Source organism: Bufo gargarizans, chromosome 1 (assembly GCF_014858855.1).
Source record: "Bufo gargarizans isolate SCDJY-AF-19 chromosome 1, ASM1485885v1, whole genome shotgun sequence".
NCBI lineage: Eukaryota > Metazoa > Chordata > Amphibia > Anura > Bufonidae > Bufo > Bufo gargarizans.
The window spans coordinates 371878851-371901400 of NC_058080.1; the positions used below are offsets into that span (position 1 = coordinate 371878851).

A 22550-nucleotide genomic window follows, 5' to 3' on the forward strand; every position below is an offset into this window, starting at 1 on the left:
TACCCTTTGGCCTTTTTTTTTTTTTTTTGGGGAGGGCGCGGGGGTTACTTTGATTTCCCAATCGTCCCTGTTTTCCCTTAAAATGAGGAAAATTGTCCTCCAACTCATGGGTTTTTATGCCTTCCTCTGGATCAACGTGCAGGCTGAACTGGATGGACAGATGTCTCTTTTCAGCTTTACAGACTATGCTACCATGTAACCAGGCAACCCCTTTAATCCAATGTGGAAGGGCTTTTCTCACAGCCATATGGACAATTCATAAACACATTTAAGACCTGTGGAAGTCTAATCAGTTGCACTAAGGTCTCCCATTTATAGAGGAAGTTTAATCCAGTGTAACACAGGTATTAAGCCTTTGGAGACACATATCTGTTCCTAGACGTTTGAAGGAATCCCCCTTCCGGAAGCCTCTAACCTGGATTCCCTAGCCAGGGACAATGGCTGCTGTATTGTGACACCAGATACTGTGCTGCTGTGGTCATACATATCTATGGAAAATGATCACGAGCCTTTGCCTATTCACCACTTTGGGTTTTCCTTAGTTTATCCCTTTTGGCAGAATGTCAGCATCTGTGCATTTTACACAAACACTTCTACACAGATATTGAAAAAAAAAAGAAGAGGTACAAGTGGCGTGTGCCTCTAAGCGCTGGTTGCCAGGGCGACAGTAAATGTCAGGTTCCGTGCGGTGAATAGTCGTTTCCATGGTAACCCCATCCTTTTCAGAGAGGTGCTGTTATAGCTGGAGTGACAGGTCTGGGGGGGAGGGGAGAGGTACAGGGTAGCACAATGTGTGCAGCTTGTATGTCTGTCTGAGAATGTATGTGCTACCCTGTGTTATCGCTATACATGAGCTAAACATATTTCCATGCATTGCTCATCATTCTACATATGTAGTAATATGTACTCACTCACATGGGGTTTCTGGGTTTATTCATGTAGCTTTTTTTTCTTCAAATAGACATTAAAACTCATAGCTTTAGATAGTCATGTAGTACAAGTGAATACTGCCATGCATGTTACAGTATTTGTGGTATTATTGTACGGTATGTCTGAGACATATTTATTACTTGTCTACGCAGATAGAATACTGGTACATTTCTCCTTGGTTACTCTGAGTTTATATAACTTGGTATGTGTGCTCTCAGGTATAAACTGTATATATCATAATCACATACCTCCAGGCTTGGACTGGCACACAGAGGAACAGGTGAATCCATTGGTGGGCCTCTAGTCCCCCACCCTCTGCACGAGTGGCACATGGCACATGAGACCACACATAACATCTCAACCAAAAAACTAGGTAGATTATCTGACAGACTGCCCAGTTTATTATCATAGATGCATTGGGTGGCTCAGGTGACTTGGAGGCACAGAAGCAGGCCAAACAGTATCCTCTTTCATCAGGGACCCGCCTTCTCACAGTCTCTGCAGGGACCCCTATAATCAATCATCTTTAGGGTCTTGCTGCTGCCTGCCGCTGTGTGAGCATGTAGCTGTACAGTGGGCCCCCCGAACAAATTTTACTGGTGGGCCCTAGGCCAGCCCCACACTGCATACCTCCCACACAGTCAGTTTTCCTGATGCAGGTTTAAAAGCCAAAATCAGGAGTGGATCATAAAAGCAGAGAAAGTGTTAAGGACAGATATGACTTCTCCTCTTTCTTGAATTCACTCCTGGTCTTGGTTTCCAAAACTGCATCAGGAAACCTGAATGTGTGGCCGCCCCCTAAGGAGGGACAACAGCAGCAGCGGCACATTTATTTGACTAAGCCATGCCTCTAACTCCATCCAATACGTACTGTACCTATACACACCCATCCTGCCAAGTCCCCTTAGTGTCCCTGCACAGTAATTATCCCCCCTTACTGCCCCCACATAGTAGTTATGTACCCTTATTGCCTACACCTAGTTGTTATGCCCCTTTACTGCCCCTACACAGTAGCTACTCTTACTCACCTAGGCCTGTTCCCCAACGAACGAAGAAGATCATGCTCTCCCCAGTAGCAGATGCAATGTGATGATGTCATCACACAGATAGGCACATTCCCCGGCTGAGGAATGATCCTCAGCCTCTGGGCTCAGGAGCTCAGTACTGCAGGCGAGATGACATCACAACATCGTGCCTACTGCTGACGATAGCACCAGCAGTTGAAAGGTGAAGCAGGGAGCCAGATAAAGTTGAAATTGGGATACCCTAGCCTTTCCCGGACAGCCACTGAAATCCTGGACTGTCCCACTGGATCGGGGATGGTTGGGAGGTATGTCATCATGCCAGGCTTTCTGTAGATTTCACATATTCCTGCTGATACATTGCATGGCTTTGGTCTGTGTCATCTATATTTGTTCTGTGGGTATTCCAAAGATTTTACCTTAACACTGGGTGTGTCTAAGGCATCAGTCTGCCTTTGCTTCTAGGACATAAAGCAACTGGAGACAAGCAGTTATATGTACCAAACTATGTGCATAGTGTGAAAGTAGACAGACCACTGTTTACCCTAATAACTAGAGTATTTTAGGAGGAAGAGGTGAAAAGAGATAAAACACTAGCAAAGCTTCTCCACACAAACATAAAGAGCGGACTGATATGGGAGCCAGCCCAAAATGATACAGCACAGAGCCAGTGACACAGAAATATAGAGAGACAGATGCAAAGCCTCAGGCAGAAGCACAGAGGCCTACACAAACAGACAGATAGAAAAAAGCAGATATACATTTAGACAGTTATAAGCAAACAGAAGAGAGTGCGTGATAACTGAGCTGAGAACAGGAAAAATTGGAACTTTATTTACAACTGTGATTCTATCGATCTATCTATCTATCCACACTTGTTAACAAAAAAAGACACCAAGCAGGAGTTGTTGGTATTTAATGAAAATTTATATGCATGAATGTTTTGATGATATATATAGGTTTATTGGGGAAAACTGTACATTTGAAAGAAGGCTTGAGTACTCTGTTGGCCCACGTCTAGCCTGGATACAACATGAGATATGGTTGGGAATGGAGGCATCCAGGTTCCGTATGATATCCAGTGGCACATTTGCTAACATTTTTCAACTGGGCCTGTAGATCTTGCACACTGATAGGTTGCTGAAGCTGGTGTCCCACCTGGTCCCATAAATGCTCAATAAATCAGGCAACCAGGCAGGCCAAGAAGGAGTTGCAATCTGAGACACATTCTTGGGAAGCCCTGGCTGTATGTTGGCGAGCATTATTTTGCTGAAAAATGCCAGTGAGAGGCAACACATGTAGCCATAGGATGTCCTGCACATATCACTGAGCTGTTAATGTCCCTCGTATAACTATTAGGGGTGACCAATTGTCGTATGCGATGGCTCCCCAGATCATCACACCAGCAGTTGGGGCAGTTTGTCACTCCAAAGCAAAGGTAGGATTGAAGCACTCACCACAAGGTCTCCATACACAAACCTGATTGTCGTCGAATCCCAGAAAGAACCTGGATCCATTGCTAAAGTCAGTACAGTTGCAGTCTGTAGCAGTCCAGGTTTCTCATTCACAACACTGCATGCCAAGTTTTGTAGCAATCTAACATTTTTATCTAGGTGCATTAATTCTTCTAGGTACACATTTTTTTTATGGAACTTAGTAGGGAGAGTGTTCCAAACATATTGGAGAACTAACCACAATCTTCTGTGGATGTAGACTTGTTCAAATCCTTCAGTCTCTTCCAGACAGACTCAATGATGTTGAGATTAGGGCTCTGTGGGGGCCATATCATCACTTCCTTGTTCTTCTTTATGCTAGTTCTTAATGACATTGATGGTTTGTTTACTGTTCTTGTCCTGCTGCAGCCAAGCCAATCAGATACCTCCGTGATGGTATTTCATGATAGATAAGTGTTCTTGGCATTGAGGACACCATTGGCATTGAGGACAGGTGGCATACCTTATGAAATATAAAAAATGGTGCAAAATTTCAGCAAGGACTATATTAGTACGTGCCATATAATCATCTCACAAACACATTGGTCAACAATAACCAGAAAATGGCCAACCCCTTTAATGGACCACAGACATACAGCCAATACCATTAAGAATTATCTTCAGCGTAAAGAAGAATAAAGAGTCTTGGAAGTGATAATATGACTCCCACAGAACCCCGATCTCAATATCGAGTCTGACTGGGATTACATGAAGGATTTAAACAAGCCTACATCCACACAAGATCTGTGGTTAGTTCTCCAAGATGTCTGAAACAACCACCCAGCTAAGTTTCTTCAAAAACAGTGAGCAAGTGTAACTAAAAGAATTGATGATGTTTTGAAGGTAAAGGGTGGTCACACCTGCCTAAAACTTTGCACAGTACCATCTATCTATCTATCTATCTACCAAATAACTACACAGTGTATTAACATTTTCCTGCAGTTCGGCACTATGAAGCTTTGAAGCTTGTCTTCACCCATTTATTCTGCCCTATAAAAACTGAAATTTACATAAAATATAATTATTATGTAGTTCTGCAAGCCCGCATTTAATCCTGCCATCACATTATTATTGATTAAGACGCTTTTATAACTAAAATGACTACTAACTGTCCTTTATCATTAATATTATGAGACTGAAAGTTATAGTCATAATTCACTTGTGAAAAATAGCACATAAATTTGTTCCATATGCATAAATTTGCATCATTGTTTTATGTTCTCACACTTCTGGTAAAAACTTCTCAAGAGGTGCCGAATGTTACAGAAATCCTTTTTCAAGTACAGAAAAGTGTTAGAAATACAGTACATAGCTGTTAACATAGGTAGCATTTTGGGCTGTAAGATAAAAAAAAAAAAAAATTTGAGTGGCAAACATATTGGCCACAGCATTGGCCATAGAGTTCATAGCATTCAACAGACCACCAAGTTGTACAAAGTCAGAATAGAGGCTTAGTGTATGTGGCTGTCCCATGTGCTTGAGGTCTTACCATTTTTTTGCTGCCACACACTGCCCTGTATTGTTTGTTGTGCAGGGTATCTGATGTATATATTAGTCCAGTATTGCATCCTCATTCTCACACAGCCCATGGATACATTTTTAATTACATTTTTTTGCAGTGACAAAATGCTGCATCCAGATGTTGCATGTTGGGCAATAGTAAAAAAAAAAAATAACGTGCCTTACAAACATAGTGGGGGGTTTTCTGTGGTTTATGATAGTTTTCTGCCTTTTTTGTCCCTTGGAGGTTTTTTATTTTTAATAACAGTATACTGGATGTTTTTGTTTTTTGTTTTTTTTCTGGCGACCTCCCATAGGCTTAAGGCAAGGATGCCCAACCTGCGGCCCTCCATCTGTTGCAAAACTACAACTCACAGCATGTCTGGATAGCCTACAGTTATTAGGGCATGCTGGGAATTGTAGTTTTGCAACAGCTGGAGGGCCGCAGGTTGAGCATCCCTGGATTAAGGCATAGGGGAAAAAAGTCAGAAAAAAATCTTTAGGATTTTTAGTAATTTTTTAGAAGCTCAAAATACTGTATTCCAGGGGAAAAAACTAGGCCCATATTTACTAATCCTAAAGATGGCATAAGTTTAGATAGGCTGTCTAGACCTGAACCAGATTTATCACAGTGGCTTAGGGACTTTTCACTGACTTAAAATCAGCTATTGGTTGGGTTACTTTGAGATAGATTTTTATGCCAGAATTGTGTTTATCTTAGGGCACGACGACGAGATGCTGCCCCATTCTGGTAAACCCCACCCTTTGACTGAAAAAATCATAGAAACCCTAGATGTGCCAAATTGCACCACTGTTGCACAGCAGGTGGCCAACAGAGTTGCTGCAAATCCAAAAACTGTGAATGAGCAGCAGCACTTAACCAGCGATCCTGCCTCTCCAATCTAAGGATTGGGGAATTTCTCAGCAGTGTGAACTCCACTGAACCCTAGAGATATACCATCTCTTACCATAGTGGGAAAAAGATGCCACTGAACTATCTTCTTGTTTACAAGCAGCAGCTGTACCGAGACATACGGACGTTCCCGCAACAGGTGGCAGGAGATCTGTGAGACTGGCAACACATGGTTTGATCTGACATGTTTTTCTTTTGGATCAAATGACGTCTGTGTTGTTTCTGGTGCTTGCCACACCTTCTATCCCCAGGTGTGGCTATTGTCATTTTACCTTCCCTATTTATTATTGTTTCTTCCACTATGCTATGCGGTTTATGTTCTGTTGGACTTGTGGGTAGCTTGGTTTCCAGCGGAGTTCCTGGTGCTACCAAAGCTTTGTGGAAGATAAGTGTTTCCGTTCCCTTTTGTATTTTGTTTATATATATATATATATATATATATATATATATGTGTGTTGCCTTTCCTTCTAGTTTGTCATTTGGCCTTAGGGAGACTTCTGTTTGTCCTTCCCTTTGGAGGAACAGGTAGACTCAGTCCTGACATTAGTTCCAGGGTCCTATAGGGTGAGATAGGATTCTAGGTATCCGGTGTTTGAACTCGCCTACACCTTTGGGGCCCGTTCATACTCGTAGTCTGTCAGGACTGGAGTTAGGGTTTTCTCTAGGAGGTGTCCATCTTCCTTCCCTTATTTCCAGGCCTTATTCCGGTATCCCCTTTTCCCTCCTATGCTTGGTGTGGTGTTTTCCTCCCACACACGAGCGTGACATTATGACATGTAACTGCTGCAGCCAATCACTGTCTTCAGCGGTCTAACACTGCGGACAGTGATTGGCTGCAGTGGTGACGTTCTGTACGCCTGCACATCACTGTGCACGTCACAATATTGGAGCCATGCACAGCGATGTGCAGTTGTGCGGCATGTAGAGAGAACATGGTGCTGGAGAAAGGGGTGGGTTTTTGATGTTTAACTTATCTCTTGTAACCCTTCTAATAATAAATGTTAAATGAAAGCAGTAACATATACATTACCCTCATTATACAGCAATGTAAAGGACGCAGGGCAGAAAACATTTCAGCAATTTTCTTCTGGTGATAGAAAGACATATTAGATTACGATATCTGGACACAATCTCCTGTGGGTCAAATACCACCTCAAGGTCTACCCCGTCATATCCATGAAGACCTGCCTGGAGCAATGTCAGAGTGTGGATCCCATATCTGCTCTCTATGTTGCAAAGGTCATTTCAGTGCTAATGTGAACAGTGTTGAATTTCTAAATCAGTGTGCAGAATACGTTCATTACTTGTGACTTTTACACTAATGGGACATAATGAGGGACGCTTTCTTGCAGTGGTTCATGCATTAACAAAACATATCATTTACATGGAAAAGAAGACTTTTCACAAAACCTAAATGCTAATGTTAAGTAAACGACAAAGAAAAGGGAAGTTGTGTATTAACCCCTTAACACATGGGCTAATTTTGACCTTTACAGAGGAATTAAGTTTGTTGTCTTCATCCCCAATCATTCTAGTGCTTTTAGTTGATAACTGTATTCCCCGGGTTGTAACGGTCAGAGATGCAAAATGTGTGCAAACTGATTTGTGATCTCATGCTAATCAAGTCAGATTTTTGTATACTTATCTTACTTTTGATGTATTATAAATGTGTGTTGTCCCTTAAGGACAACAGTGGTGCTGAACTCTCTGATATAAGTTTGGTCAGTGATTTCCATCAATGAATGTAAGCCAAAACCAGGAATGAAGCCTCCCAAGAGATAAAATATAATGGAAAGATTTCCACCTGTTTTGTGTTTTTGATCCTCACCAGGTCTTGGGTCACAACCACTGATGGAAATCCCTGATCAAACGCTGTGTGACAGCGGCTTTAGATGTAAAATGGCACCATTTGTATTGTATAGGTCTACATAGTTTATTTCATTATTTCATTATAAGTGAGGTTAGTTGTTACATGAGTGCGTGCATAAACGGTTAAAAGCACATACAGGATAACCGCTAATGCGTTTCAAGCTAACATGTTCTTAATATCTGTAATGCATTGACACATTTACTAGTGTTTAGTTGTGTCTGTATGGTATTAGTGGCATGCTAATTAAAAGTGAACCTACACTATGAACAACAGTAAAACCTCTTTGAGATGACCACCCAAAGCTGCACTAAAAATTGGCCCTTCGAGGAGCTATTGTCGTAAAGAAGATGGTCAGTAAGAAAAACGAGTGATGTAACTAAAATTCTGCGAAAATATGGTCTGGATAAGGAGATGGTCTTCATAAAGAGTCTGCCTTTTACAGAGGGTTCACTCTGTCTATCTAAATTTGAATTTCTGAAGGGCCAAATATGATCAGATGTTTCAGAATTCAGAGTTTTAGGCCCAAAATTGGAGGAACATTTCTTGACTCTTGTGCAGTGCTCGATTTCAGGGAAATGCTGAATTTATGATCCATGACTAATAGTGAGTAGCCTAAACAGCTGCTGTGGCGCTCACAATGAAGGGGTCCTGACACTGCTTTGTCCCATGTTTCATTCTTTCTTTTGTATTTTTTGCTGATAATGAGAGAGCATGTGGGGCCTGTACCTGCATGGTGTCTCCCAGGGTTTTATGATCTTGGTCTTTGGCTTGAGGGTGAGTAGCCTTCCGGGTTTTGCTATGGGCCATTTGAATAGCACTAAGGCCGTGTTCACCATAGGGGCAGCTGAAGATTTGGCTGTCGGTTCCTTCACATTAGTGACACAGCAGTAACCAATGTTTCCCTTGTTATTATATTTTTGGGTGGATTTCCTGTAAGTATTTCTTTGTCTAGTGGTCTTGTCCTTTACAATAATAAAGCAAGTGATATCCTACCAAGGCTTTATTTGATCTGTAGCTTTTAATCCATTGAATCATTTTGGCTCTGATGACAGTTGTGTGATTCTCCTGGGACAGATGGAAGCCATTTTGCCATTTTTACATTACTATTGCATAAATGTTACATTTGTATATCTACTAGAGAGTCCTAACACCTAAATTTGGCCATTTTGTGGGGGGGGGGGGGGGGGGGGAACAAAAATACAACCTATTGAGTGGGTAATGGCTAAAGGTGTGGGTGAGAAACATTTATCCTGAGTGTTCTCTGGTTCCAGATGGCACGACCAATTCAGGTGAAGCCAGCAGACAGCGAGAGTCGGGGAGGTATGTATCCTAAAAGACTAGCCCTTATCAGGGTGCAGCAGTGTTGTCTGCTCATTGTTGAAGGGTCCATCACCATTCAGAGCTGTCTGTTCATTAAGGGCATTGATTATGTTGCATCCCAGATCCCAGCTTGTTCATTATCAATGTATCATTATACAACACAGCATGTTCATTATTACAGCATCATACTGGGAAGCACAGCCATCATCAGTGTATACATACTCATCGTCATGAATAGCCCGAAGCATGATAGGTGTCACAAAACCTAGGTGCTTCTATTACATTTGCAAAATATTCATGTATCATTGGTGTAAATGACATTCTGTTAAAGACGTGGTTAATAAATAACTGATGACTGGATATAGGTTGGAACCGCTTCTGCCACTGTGTTACCTTCCATTGTGCTGTGTGTTTAGGCTCATCGACATGCTAGGATTCTGCCTGTGACTTGCGTTGCAGTTAAATCTGACGATCATAACTCTGATCAGAGTCTGATGCTGGGAGGACATCATCCCTATGTTAGTGACATGCAGAAAGCACCACAATTTACCTTAACCTTACAAAACATTTCAATTATTACAGAAAAGATCCTTCCGTGATCATTATGTATACCCACCATAACAGTGCACGTCAGCAGCGCACAATGACTGTGAATTGTCACAAGCAGCATATCCACTATCACTGTATGTACCATCATACGGGTAGGGCTTTCATTGCTATCCATACACTGAAAGATTTTGGTGCACCATGGTCCTCTTAGTGCATGGTGAACATAGAGGGGGAGATTTATCAAACCGGTGTAAAGTAGAACCAATCAGATTCTACCTTTCATTTTTCACAGCTCCTCTGGAAAATGAAAGGTGGAATGTGATTGGTTGCTATGGGCAACTAAGCCAGTTCTACTGTACACCAGTTTGATAAATCTCCCCCACCACTTTCCTGCATGCCAGAAATGTACATATCTTTTTTTGAATCAGATCATTTTTATTAAAGGTTTTACATACAGCCAATTAGTCAGATAAACCATACATTATATGACAATAGGATATCAATACAGTAAAATCAATCATACTTTATCCAAATCAGCACGTCAATAACACTGCATCAAATAAGAAATGTACATATCTAATAGATTTTTCATATATTAAGAGGTAAGAAACAATCAATACCTGCAAGATTTCAACGTCTACCTTTTAGTTCAGAGACGGATCTCGGCTCAGACCGCCTTCATTAATAAACCGGCATCCAGATCTGTGTTGCACTTGATTTATATTTAAAAAAAATATAGCGACAGGCATTTTCCTGGAAGTGACAACAGGCTGGTTGTCACTTTTGACTTTGCCTCTCAGAAACTGATGACGAGCTGTCAAGCAATAAAAAAGTGACAGTTTACCGGGAAGCTAATTCAAAGGTGACAACCAGTATCTCCGTAGGTACAAAACGACTTTTGAGTCATTTAATATATACCCATTTAGATGTGTTGGGTGAAAATCCTCTTTAAAGGATGTGATTTCATTTATAAAATAATGATGTTACAGTGGCGAGCAGGAGGGAGTTGCTGTGCCAGAACAGTATGTGGACCCCTTGCTATTAAAAAGCTAGTTCATCACAAGTAAGGAATTAAAGGGATTGTCTCACGTCAGCAATTGGCATTTCTCATGTAGAGAAAGTTAATAGAAAGCACTTACTACTGTATTGTGATTGTCCATATTGCCTCCTGTGCTGGCCCGATTCATTCTTCCATTGAATTATACACTGTTTCCAGAGGTTAGGGCCATTTCTAAGGTAGCAAGGATGGGAGCTGCTGTGCATTCCAGTGCACGCTCCCAAGGTCCCGGCCACCACAGAGGCTTTTTCCTATAGTGTTCAAGCACGACCACCGCTGATGGATTGCAGGGTGGCCGTAACCCCTGTAAACGATCAGTGTATAATGCCATGCAAAAATGAGTCAAGCCAGCAAAGGAAGCAATATGGACAATCACAATACATTAGTAAGTGCCTTGTATTAACTTTCTCTACATGATAAATGCTATTTGCTGAAGTGAGACAACCCCTTTAACCATAGAGCTCCTTTCAGTGACTCTCTTGACAATCCCTCATCTGGCAGATCAGAATCCATCAGTACTTTGGAGCCAATAGAACCATCTCTTAGACAGTAGGGGGAAATGAACTCCACGCTGTTTGGTGTGCTTTTAGTACCCCCTGTGCAGTATGATGCACCATTAATGCCTGCCAATGCAGTATTATGCCTCCACACAGTACAATGCCCCTTAGTGCTTCCCCATGGAGTATTATGCCCCTTCGGTGCCCCCCATGCAGTATGATAACACCTTAGCACTTCCTCATGCAGTATGATGCTCCCCCATCTAGTATCATGTCCACATAGTGATCCCCACACAGCATGACGACACCTTAATGCCTTAAAGTAATATTCACCTAGCCTCATTCTCAGTGGCGTAACTAGAAATGACTGGGCCCCACAGAAAATTTCTGAATGCAACTCCCTTCCCCCCAGCAACTTCTGTGCAGCCCTCTCCGCCCATGCAACCCCCACTCCTATAGCTAGTCAAGATCTCTCTCTGACAAGGCACGGCAGCCCTCATCCCTCAATGCAAGCCTCTTCTAGCCCGTACTGTCTGTGGCTTGCAGCAGGTACGATGATGTCACTGCATCGTACCTGTGCCAAGTCGCAGACATCAGGGTCACAGGGTGAATGGTGGAGCAGGGAGCTGACGGTGATCAACTGTTTCTGCATCCCAAAGACGTAGATACGGTTGAATTCTGGACATGCAGCAGCCTTCCTGGGACAACAGGACATTCCCTAAAATCTGGGACTCTCCTGCTGGATCCATACTCCAGCCCAATCAAATTCCATCCAACTAGACTAAGAGCAATTATTAATAATAATAATAGTAGTAGTTATCCAGCTAAACAGGCAGTGTATAATGGCAGTCTAATTCTCTAAAAATGATGTCAGTCGGGGTTCATCTCGCTAACAATAATTACAATTTTCACACATTACTCTCAGACTGAAAGGACATTATCTTGTCTGCTTGGCTGAAGTCCGAATTTCTTTCCATGTATGATCAAGCAATGAAAGCAATGTGCCACAGTCTGCAGTGGTTTTGGTATATTCACTCCTATGTCTACTGTTAGTGTGTGACTTTGTAGCATGTTGAATTCATCCCAGACGATTATCGACATCTTGTATCCATTACACATTATATCCATTTTGAAGCGCACATTCGTAAACCCTTCACGGATCATTGTTTTCCATGTGGATCTGACGGTATTATTTTGGTGTACCCTCATTGACGCTTATTGGGGGGCATTGTGGAGTAATGAGTGTTTATTATCAGTGTTTGGATTCAATATCATTACAGCCCTGCTTAGTCCAGCCTCCATGACCTGGTTTTGCCAGCTCTGTCTGCAGCAGCTGAGCGCTCCTTAAACCCTTGCAAAATACATCACCACCGCCCTGGCACACCGCGTGCCGGCACTGCCCATTGTCATGGTAACCAGATGCAGCTTCCAGCTTCAAACAAATTTTCATGGTTGCTGGACAGCATGTGAAATTGCCAATCAGAGGGTGAAGAGAGAGGGAATGGGAGGGGGCTCTTGTGGGAGAAAGGGGGGCCTAGTGTGTGTCTGTGTGGAGGGAGATTGTGAGGAAAGAGAGCAACGGAGCATGCAAGATGGGAGGGGGTGAGAGGAGGATGCTCTGTGCAGCATGTGTGTGCATGGGGAGATGGAGTGGGGGCTGGATCAGCTGTGTCTACTATGTCAGTGCAAAATTGTGGAATGTTTAGTGGGTCACTGACATTTGTGTGCCATTCTGCATGAGTTACCCATGAATACGTATCACACCACTCAGTATGCAGACGGGCGCATAACCTTATATTCTGATGCATGTGAACATATGGCAAATGTGCCCAACTGAACCATATGTGCATGCAAATGTATGTCGAGAATATGTACAAAATATATTGGTCAATCATTACATCCATCGTTTTCCGCTCACCTAAATGTCACTTTATATACATAGTTCACGTGTCTGATTCATTAGGCAGTACAGTATGTTAGTGTGCAGCATGGATCATCCTTGTCATATTTGTTTTCCTGAACATACATTTTATAGCCTCATTTCAAAAGCACGGTACTGGGGTTGTACAAATAAAAATGAGGTATATAAGAAGAATGGTACAGGTTTCCCTATTATCCGTATGAGTCAAAATGCAGAGAGAGGCTCAGAGGGGGAGAGATTTAGCTTTAAAATGAGGAAGAGGCTTAGCTTTAGAGAGACGGAGAGATGGCTTTAGAGAGAAGGAGAGACAGCTTTACAGAGGAGAGACATAGCTTTAGAGAGATAGCTTTAGAGAGACAGACTTAGCTTTAGAGAGATGGAGAGACTAGAGAGATGGAGAGCCTTAGATTTAGAGAGGGAGAGACTTAGCTTTCGAGAGACAGCTTTAGAGAGACGCAGAGACTTGGCTTTAGAGAGACAGCTTTAGAGAGAAGAGAGACTTAGCTTTAGAGAGATGGAGAGACTAGAGAGATGGAGAGACTTAGATTTAGAGATGGAGAGACTTAGCTTTCGAGAGACAGCTTTAGAGAGACAGAGAGACTTGGCTTTAGAGAGATAGAGGGACATAGCTTTAGAGAGAGGAAGAGACTTAGCTTTAGAGAGAGGAAGAGACAGCTTTAGAGAGAATCAGAGACTTAGCTTTAGAAAGAGGGAGAGCCTAAGCTTTAGAGAGAGTAAGAGACTTAGCTTTAGAGATATGGAGAGACTTAGCTTTAGAGATATGGAGAGACTTAGCTTTAGAAAGAGGGAGAGACTTAGCATTAGGACTCTTGCACACGAGAATGTGTGCCCTGTGCCATAAACAGCAGGTCAGCAATATATGGGCACCGGCTGTGTGAACTCCGTATCACAGATGCAGACCAATTGACTTGAATGGGTCTGCAATCCTCAAGATACAGAGCAGTGCACTGCAAAATAAATAGAACATGTCCTATTTTTTTGCAGTGTGGACCATCTCTTGTGGATCGCGGAACCATTCAAGTGAATGGGTCCGCATCTGCAAACGGAGTGCACCCAGCCTATGCCCGTGCATTGTGGTCCGCAGCATGGGCACACACGCTCGTGTGCATGAGCCCTTAGAGAGAGTCTTAGATTTAGGGCTCATGCACATGACCGTAGCCTGTTTTGCAGTCCATAAATTGCGGATCTGCAAAACACAGATACTGGCCATGTGCATTCTGCATTTTGCAGAACGGAACGTCCTGCCCTTTATAGAACAGTCATATTCTTGTCCATAAAGTGAATGGGTCCACAACCGACCCACACAAAATGCAGATTGGATATAATAAATGTTTGTGTGCACGAGCCCTTAGAGAGAGGGAGAGACTTAGATTAAAAGAGAGGGAGAGATTTAGGGCTCATGCACACAAACATTTTTTTTCCATGTCCGTTCCGTTTTTTTCGCAGCCCGTATGCGGAACCATTCACTTTAAAGGGGCCACATAAAAACGGAAATTACTCTGTGGGCATTCCGTGTCCATATGTCCGTTTCACAAAAAAATACAACATGCTCTATTATTGTCCGCATTACTGACAAGGATAGGACTGTTTTATTAGGGGCCAGCTGTTCTGTTTTGCAAAATATGGAATGCACACGGCCGGTATCCATGTTTTGCGGATCCACAATTTGCGGGCCGCTAAATATCCAACAGTCGTGTGCATGAGCCCTCAGATTAAGAGAGAGGTAGAGATTTAGGCTAGGGCTACACGATGACATGTGTCACATAGGGCACAACTACACTGCAACATGTGTTGCACGACAATTTTGATAATGATAGTCTATGGTGTCGCACTGCGACATGCAACTGCGACGGAACAGTCGCAAAAAAATCCATCTTGGATGGATATTTTGCTATTGTCATGTCGCAGTCGCAGCATGTCACAGTTTGACACCATAGACTAGCATTATCAAAATTGTCACACAATATTGGTGCAACAAAATGTCGCGCGACACATGTCGCCATGTAGCCCTGGCCTTAGATTAAGGGCTCATGCACACGACCGTGTGCTGGTCGTTCCATGCATTGGGGACCACAATTTGCGGTCCCCAATGCACAGCAACATCCGTGCGGCGGCTGCAGACAGATTCAGACCCACTCAACTTGCATGGGTCCGTGATCTGTCCGCACCGCAAAAAAGTAGTGGATGCACTACTTTTTGGCGGTGCGGAGTCATGGACAGAAAACCCACGGAAGCACTCCGTAGTGCTTCCATGGGCTTCCGTTCCGTGCTTCCGTTTCGCATCTCCCATATTGTGGACCCATTGAAGTGAATGGGTCCGCGATCCATGATGCGGGATGCACACGGCCAGTGCCTGTGTATTGCAGCCCTGCCGTATGCGGGCTGCAATACGGCCATGTGCAGCACACGGAGTCGTGGTCGTGTGCATGAGTCCTAAGAGAGAGGGATTTATAGCAAAGGAGAGGTTTAGAGAGAGGTAGAGATTTATAGAGCAGGAGAGATGGAAAACAGGGGCAGAGTGACCACCAGGGATTAGGGCAGTAGCTGTCACCAGCAGGATTTGCACAGCCCATTGGACAATCAGAGCAATTTTTAAAGTTTTGGCCTGAAGGAGAAAGGAAAAGCAGGTGATAACTGTGGCAATATTAACTCAAATTAAAAGTATTACTATGCATGGGGTCTCAGATTATACTCAGTCCACCTCTGCGCTAAAAGTAATTAATATTAGTAGAAGGAAACAGATGTTTTTCCAAGTTCCCCTCTTAATAGTATACCGTCACATAGTTTCACCAACATATTTAGACAAGCTGGACCTGTAACTGTCTAGTTACCGCTGCTGTATGTCACCATCTTTATAGTCATTGACATTGCGTGGGTAAGCCAACATTATTCATCAAGAATGAACGGTGAGGGGTTTCTGGAACACCTTCATTAAAATCTGTATTTTACATAGACTTCCTAGAACATCACTTTGCAACAGTATTACCACAAGTTCTTCTAGAGTTTGTAAGTTTGAATTTTTCTTTACCAAGTAACTTATGTGACTAGGTGACACTAACCTGACACTTGGGACCACAGGTGATCGCAAACTGTTTGTGGGGATGCTTAGCAAACAGCAGTCAGAAGAAGAAGTGACCAGCATGTTCCAAGCCTTTGGCTCAATTGAGGAGTGTTCTGTTCTACGAGGACCTGATGGCAGCAGTAAAGGTAAGACCAGCTAGAAGAAAGAAGAAATATTTATGGCAGAACATGCTTAGTTCCATTATATCCTCCATAGGTGATATAAGAGTAAGGCTTTGTTCACATCTCCAGCCGGCTGTACCGGCACAGAGCCCCATCGCCACCGACTGCAATGGGGTCAATTTCCGGCATAAATGCTGGGTTACAGCCGGACATAAACTGTTGCATGCAACATTTTTTTGTCCTGCCAACAGCCAGCATTTTCACCAGATAAGATCTCTGAAACAAAGATGTGAATGCAGCCTAACAGTTTCTGTTCTGAAATTCCAAGTGTTTTCCCTACAGTTTTTCTTCACACGGACCATGTTAGAACTGGTGCTTTTTTTACATACATGTAACAAAATACTTAGTCACTGATATATTTTTAGCAAGTTCTTCCTCCATTTACACATTTAGTATTGTCCTCATGAGACCGCTACAGTCATGACTGTTTTTACTAATATATTTTTTATGCAAACTATATACTGATATGTTTCCAGGCTGTGCTTTTGTCAAGTTCTCATCTCATGCTGAGGCTCAGGCAGCGATACATGCTCTACATGGGAGTCAAACAATGCCAGTAAGTATTCCCTTCTCTAGTCATAGCTCAGGAGACCCTTTATGTGTATGTGAGTGAATCTGAAAGCTTCCCCTTTGTGCCTGTCTATGGTATACCTGGCCAATGTATAAGAAATATGGAAAATACTATACGTGTACAACAGAATGTGTAACAGATATAATCTTTGTTTAAAAGAATGACAAATGACTTCAACGTCAATATCTTAAAAGGGATGGTCTACAAACAGCATTTATTATCTATACATAGGACCCGTGTGGTTGGAACTCTATGATCATGAGAACAAAATTCTTGTGTCACCTGTTTCAATAAAAAATGGTGGTCAGGTATGCACACTACCTCTCCATTCATTTTCTATGACACTGACAGAAATAGCAGAATACTGTGCTTGGCTACTGTATGTCTGCTCCCTAGACTTAAATGGAGTGATTGTGTGCATGTGTGACCACTACTCCATGGGTGTCTCTGTGGTCAAACTCCCAGCAAATTATATATTAACAGCCTATCCTGTGGATAGTTGATGTTTGTGGGCCAACCCCTTCTTTTTATCTTTCCACAGATATTTAACAGATGTTAAAATATATTTTGTTTTCAGTAATGAAATCTACCATGTACTAACCCCATCCAGACCAACTGGACTATTACTGGTTACAATGGTCATCCACCCAGCCATCCAATATATAACGTCTGCCTGCTTTGTTAAAATGTCATCCTTTTTGGCCAATATAATTTTAGAGGTTGCTTACCATAAAGGGGTTGCACAAGACGTTCTTTAACAGAAACTGTGCCATGGTTTTCAATGGGAGGTGACTGGTATTGTAGCTCATTTAATCTGTTATGGTTAGCCACTCATGTTTTCACCGATTCCATTAGACCCCTGGTCTGTTTCTCTCTACACCCTGTTGGTGATATTTTTTATTTTATAAAGGAAATATCTTACCTTTTTAACCCAAAGCCACTTCTTTGACTTTCTGTAAGCTTATTAAATCAAATAAATATTTCTGGTTTGAAAACCCTATAAGGGAACTTGGAGTGACTAGAGAGGGGTTACTAAGGAAGAGCGTCTCTTGTTTTGGTGTATCAAGAACAACCATGCATAACCTGTACGGGTCACTGATTTCCATGCAGACTGGGGAATGCCTAGTTTCTCCTGTGCTGATGCTGTAGGCGGTTAAGGCCTGGTTCATACAGTCATTGTTTGATCAGTGATTTCAATCAGCGATTGTGAGTCAAAACCAAGCGCGGAGGCTACAAAGAGATAAGGTATAATGAAAAAATTTGCACCTGTGTTCACTGATGGAAATCACTGACCAAATCACTAAAGTTTGAACTAGGCCTAATTGAACATTTGCTACTAGCTGATCAGTGTTGATCCCAACGGCAGGACAATATTCATTTTTCCAATATATTTTCCTCACAAAGACCTCTCCTTTTAAAAATGAAGCCATCTTCTGTCACCACAGAAATTACGTCATATCAATGTATGATGCCTTGTCTGGACATACAGATGCTACAGGCTAAATACATGGCCATCCATGTATGACATGGACATGCCGGGTCCGCCAGAGTGGCACATGAGGTCCTAGGTGGATGAATCCCTATAATAAGGTTGAATGTCCTACAAGGACTTAAGGACAGGGGTTGTTGCCCTGAGACAACCCGTGAAGCTAAATATCAGTATGAAATGGTGCAACCTCCATCTGACCTACATGAATCTATAGGTGATGCTGATTTGCTTTGGCTTTCATTATGTAATCAGTGACCTACTTGCTTTCTATCAAAAGGAGGTAGAAGGTAGGAATGTATTCATGGCCCATGATAAACCCACGGTGCAACATTCAAAGACAATATAATACCTTGTAGTCTTCTCCATTTGGGTGGTAGCAATTTTTTCCATTAAGCAACTATTTTTCTGCCTGAACCCACTGGATAGAGCCATTGGACAAATGTAGAATATCACCATCTGTACTGAAAAACCATGATGCACAGACATAAATTACATTTTCCATCGAGTCTTTATGTTGTTTGGACACACCATAATTGTAATTACTGACTAAGGCATGTTGCATTATACGACCCAGGAATAGACCTGATTGTCTGTGCACACTGCTTATTGATGACTCTTCTGAGATAGTGGCTCCAGAAAGTCCAATCTACACATTGCGAGGAAAACCATTGGGCCCATGTCTGAAAATTTACAGTAATTGAATGATCTCGGATCTATGCCATATGCGGAAAAAAAGTTTCATATGTCATTAAGAATAATGTACAAATCCAGATATAGTCACTAAAATGAACTGATGACTGACAAGTGCATTTTAAACTAGTGGAAGAAGTAGCGTTGATCATTTACCGCTACCGCACTCTCATTGGAAAGCGAATTGTAGAAGAAGCATAGTACTGTGTGCCTGGTCTCTGGTTTTTGGATTACTAAAATTTCTATGTATAACCCAACCTCCAAAGCTTAGTGACAAATAATTGAACTGACCTGTGAAGATTGAGGCACATAGAACCCTGTTTCACTCACATTAGTGTTATAGCTTCTATTGTTAATGGAGCCAATGACCGGTTTGATAGATCCTGTGGACCTTTAATGGGGTCCATTGGTTTGGTGTACCTTTGTTGCGAAGAATAGTTTTGCAGGTTACCTAATTTTTGCCATTAAAAAGCAGCATAAACCCAGTGGAACCAGTGTATGTATGAACAGGGCAATATTTTTTTTAAATTGAAATCCCAAGTTCCATTTCCTATACAAATAACAGTGTTTACTGTTTAGATATATTGTTCAAATTGTATATATATTATATCAAATTCATACTAGTTGTTGCAATATTTCATTTTGTACTAGTAAGTGTGTCTGTTGGTTTGGCTATTTATATCATCTTGGCAATGTGTACCTGGCGTGGTAAAATTGGTAGATAATTTAATGTTTCAAAACCAAAAAACATAGACAGATGATTGAAATAAAAGCTAAAAATCCTATTATATATTTATCCTTCAGGATAAAAAGAGTAGCCAATTATTGCAATCTGCTAGTCACTGCAATTGGCTCTGATTACACAGGCTGATGGCAGACTAACTGGATCTAGTTTGGCCATCTACACATGACAAACTTACAAGCTAGCATAATTTAATTAAAATGTGCTTTCAGGTTAGGTACACATTACTGGGATTATTGTAATGCATTGTTTGAAAAAGATAACTATTTATGAACAAAACATTACATGTTCTACTCCTTTCCTCCTCTTTTCAGGGAGCGTCATCCAGCCTTGTGGTCAAATTTGCAGACACAGACAAAGAGCGAACTCTACGTCGAATGCAACAGATGGTTGGACAGTTGGGAATCTTCACTCCATCACTGGCACTTCCCATAAGCCCTTATAGTGCCTACGCACAAGCGGTATACATTTTAGCCTTTTGCTCTTTGGAACTACCTGAAAAGCCTTATAAAAAGTATTAAATATTTATGTGTGTGTGTGTATGTACAGTTACAGCAGCAAGTCTTTTGGGGGTTTGTCTGTACCAGCTTTGCAGATCTAGAGGCTCAAATTTTTGCTCATTCTTCTTTACAAAATAGTTCAAGCTCAGTCAGATTGGATGGAGCACATTTATGAACAGCAGCTTTTAAGCCTTGTCACAGATTCTCAATTGAATTTAGGTCTGGACTTTGACTAGGCCATTCTAACACATGGGTATGCTTTGATCTGAACCATTCCATTGTAGCTCTAGCTGTATAGGTTCATTCTCCTGCTGGAAGGTGAACCTCTACCCTAGTCTTAAGACTTTTGCAGCCTCTACCAGGTTTTCGTCCAGGATTGCCCTGTATTTAGCACCATCCATTTTTGGTAGGTTTGCAGTAGTGCCATCCTCCTTCCATTTTCAGACGATGGATTAAACAGTGCTCCTTGAGCTGTTCAGAGCTTGGGATGTTTTTTTTATAATCTAACCCTGCTTTACACTTTTCCACAACTTTATCCCAGACCTGTTTGGTGTGTTCCTTCATTTTCATGATGCTGTTTGATCACTAATGTTCACTAATAAACCTCCGAGGCCTTCACAGAACAGCTATAGTTATACCGAGAATAAATGCCACACAGTTGGACTCTGTTTACTAATTAGGCGACTTCAGAAAGCAATTGGTCAGACTGGATTTTATTTAGGGGTATCAGGATACAGGCAGCTGAATACAAATGCGCTCCACACTTTTTAGATTTTTATTTATCCGAAATTTTTGATACCATATATCATTTTATTTTCACTTCACACATAATTGCTACTTTGTGTTGGTCTATCACATCAAATCCCAATAAAATACATTTAATTTTGTGAGTGTGAAGTGAAAAAATTTAAAAATGTTCAAGGGGTAAGAATAGTTTTTCAAGGCACTGCTGCAGAACCCGAAAAAAGGGTGCCACCATGGTTGTGTGATCATTGACCAAGCACCCATAGCTGCTCAATCGCATAAAGATTTCCAGGTGTTCTTTTTTATTTCCTGGTAGTGTGTGTGTGTGTGTGTGTGTATATATATATATATATATATATATATATATAGTGTATGCTACTAGCTTGCATAGCTTGGCTTGTGTTCCGAAGTCGGATATAGTTCAGTACAAGGCAGTGTTTCTCAACTCCAGTCCTCAGGTCCCACCTACTGGTCAGGATTTGAGAGAGTATCCCACACAATGAATACCTGTGGTTAGTCCTGATGCTTGGGCACTAATTATATCACCTGCTCAATACTGTGGAAATCCTGAAAACATGACCGGCAGGTGGGCCCTGAGGACTGGTGTTGAGGAACACTGGTCCAGAGAGAACCAACCAAATGTAAGTGGCCATGACATCATCAGACCTGAAAACTGGGATCATTTTCCGGCCTGATATTCTGCCTGTCTGTGGTCTGCAATTATTCAGCTCTTAATAAAACCAAAAGGCAGACATTTATTTGAAATGTTGCTTTGGATATTTACAAAATGTGGACATCATACAGGTAGAGATGAAGAGGAGGTACAGCAGAATAAAGGACAAAGGAATACAGATTCTGTACATTATTGAAATAGACACGGAGAGTGTATAGCAGTGATTGCCTCAACACAATGTATTTAAATAGGCACTTATATGAGGCCCTAGAATGAATGTCATTAAAAATAGGTTTCAGCCCCAGAGCATATTCTGACTGAAGACACAACATGACACTTTACATATGGTCTCTAGAATTAAAGAGGCATGAGCGCTGACCTGGACATAGGGTGCTGGGAAGAGGGACTGATAAATGTTGCACTATAATTGACAGAGCTTGTAATAACATGGAATGGAGTATGGATTAGTGATTGATGTGACACAAGTGGAAATAGGAATAAGAACCAGAGAAATATTGGGATGCTCCGAAAGCCAGCTAGAACTGAAAGGCGATAGAGCTCGGATTGGGAGGGAATGCAGCTGAGGGGCTGGAGGGATACACATAGTACGTCACAGCTAGAAAAGAGAAATCCATTCTCATCACTGGCTCCCCAGGGCAGATAAAGAGCAGCCAACAGAGAAGGAGTTAACAGTGCTGTAGGATTGTGAGGAATGGCTGCCCCCTTGTGTTGAAAAATTGTATGACACAAAATAAATATGTCATAATGTAGTATAGGGTGGTTTGTATTTGCCAAGGCAGACAGA

The 22550-nt window shown here is 41.9% G+C and overlaps 1 protein-coding gene across 23 annotated transcripts in view; it reads left to right on the plus strand.

The window, feature by feature from the left end:
• CELF5 (CUGBP Elav-like family member 5) overlaps positions 1 to 22550 on the plus strand; it is a 118244-nt gene that overhangs the window by 85330 nt on the left and 10364 nt on the right. For 10 of the 23 annotated variants that reach the window (XM_044284640.1, XM_044284701.1, XM_044284784.1 and 7 more), the window contains exons 3-6: positions 9000 to 9048; positions 16172 to 16300; positions 16813 to 16892; positions 20143 to 20289. In XM_044284640.1, coding sequence (XP_044140575.1) covers positions 9000 to 9048; positions 16172 to 16300; positions 16813 to 16892; positions 20143 to 20289 — 405 coding nt within the window. Of the gene's footprint in view, positions 1 to 8999; positions 9053 to 15443; positions 15467 to 16141; positions 16301 to 16812; positions 16893 to 20142; positions 20290 to 22550 lie in introns of all 23 variants that reach the window. The other 13 variants (XM_044284711.1, XM_044284792.1, XM_044284656.1 and 10 more) reach the window with 2 other exon arrangements.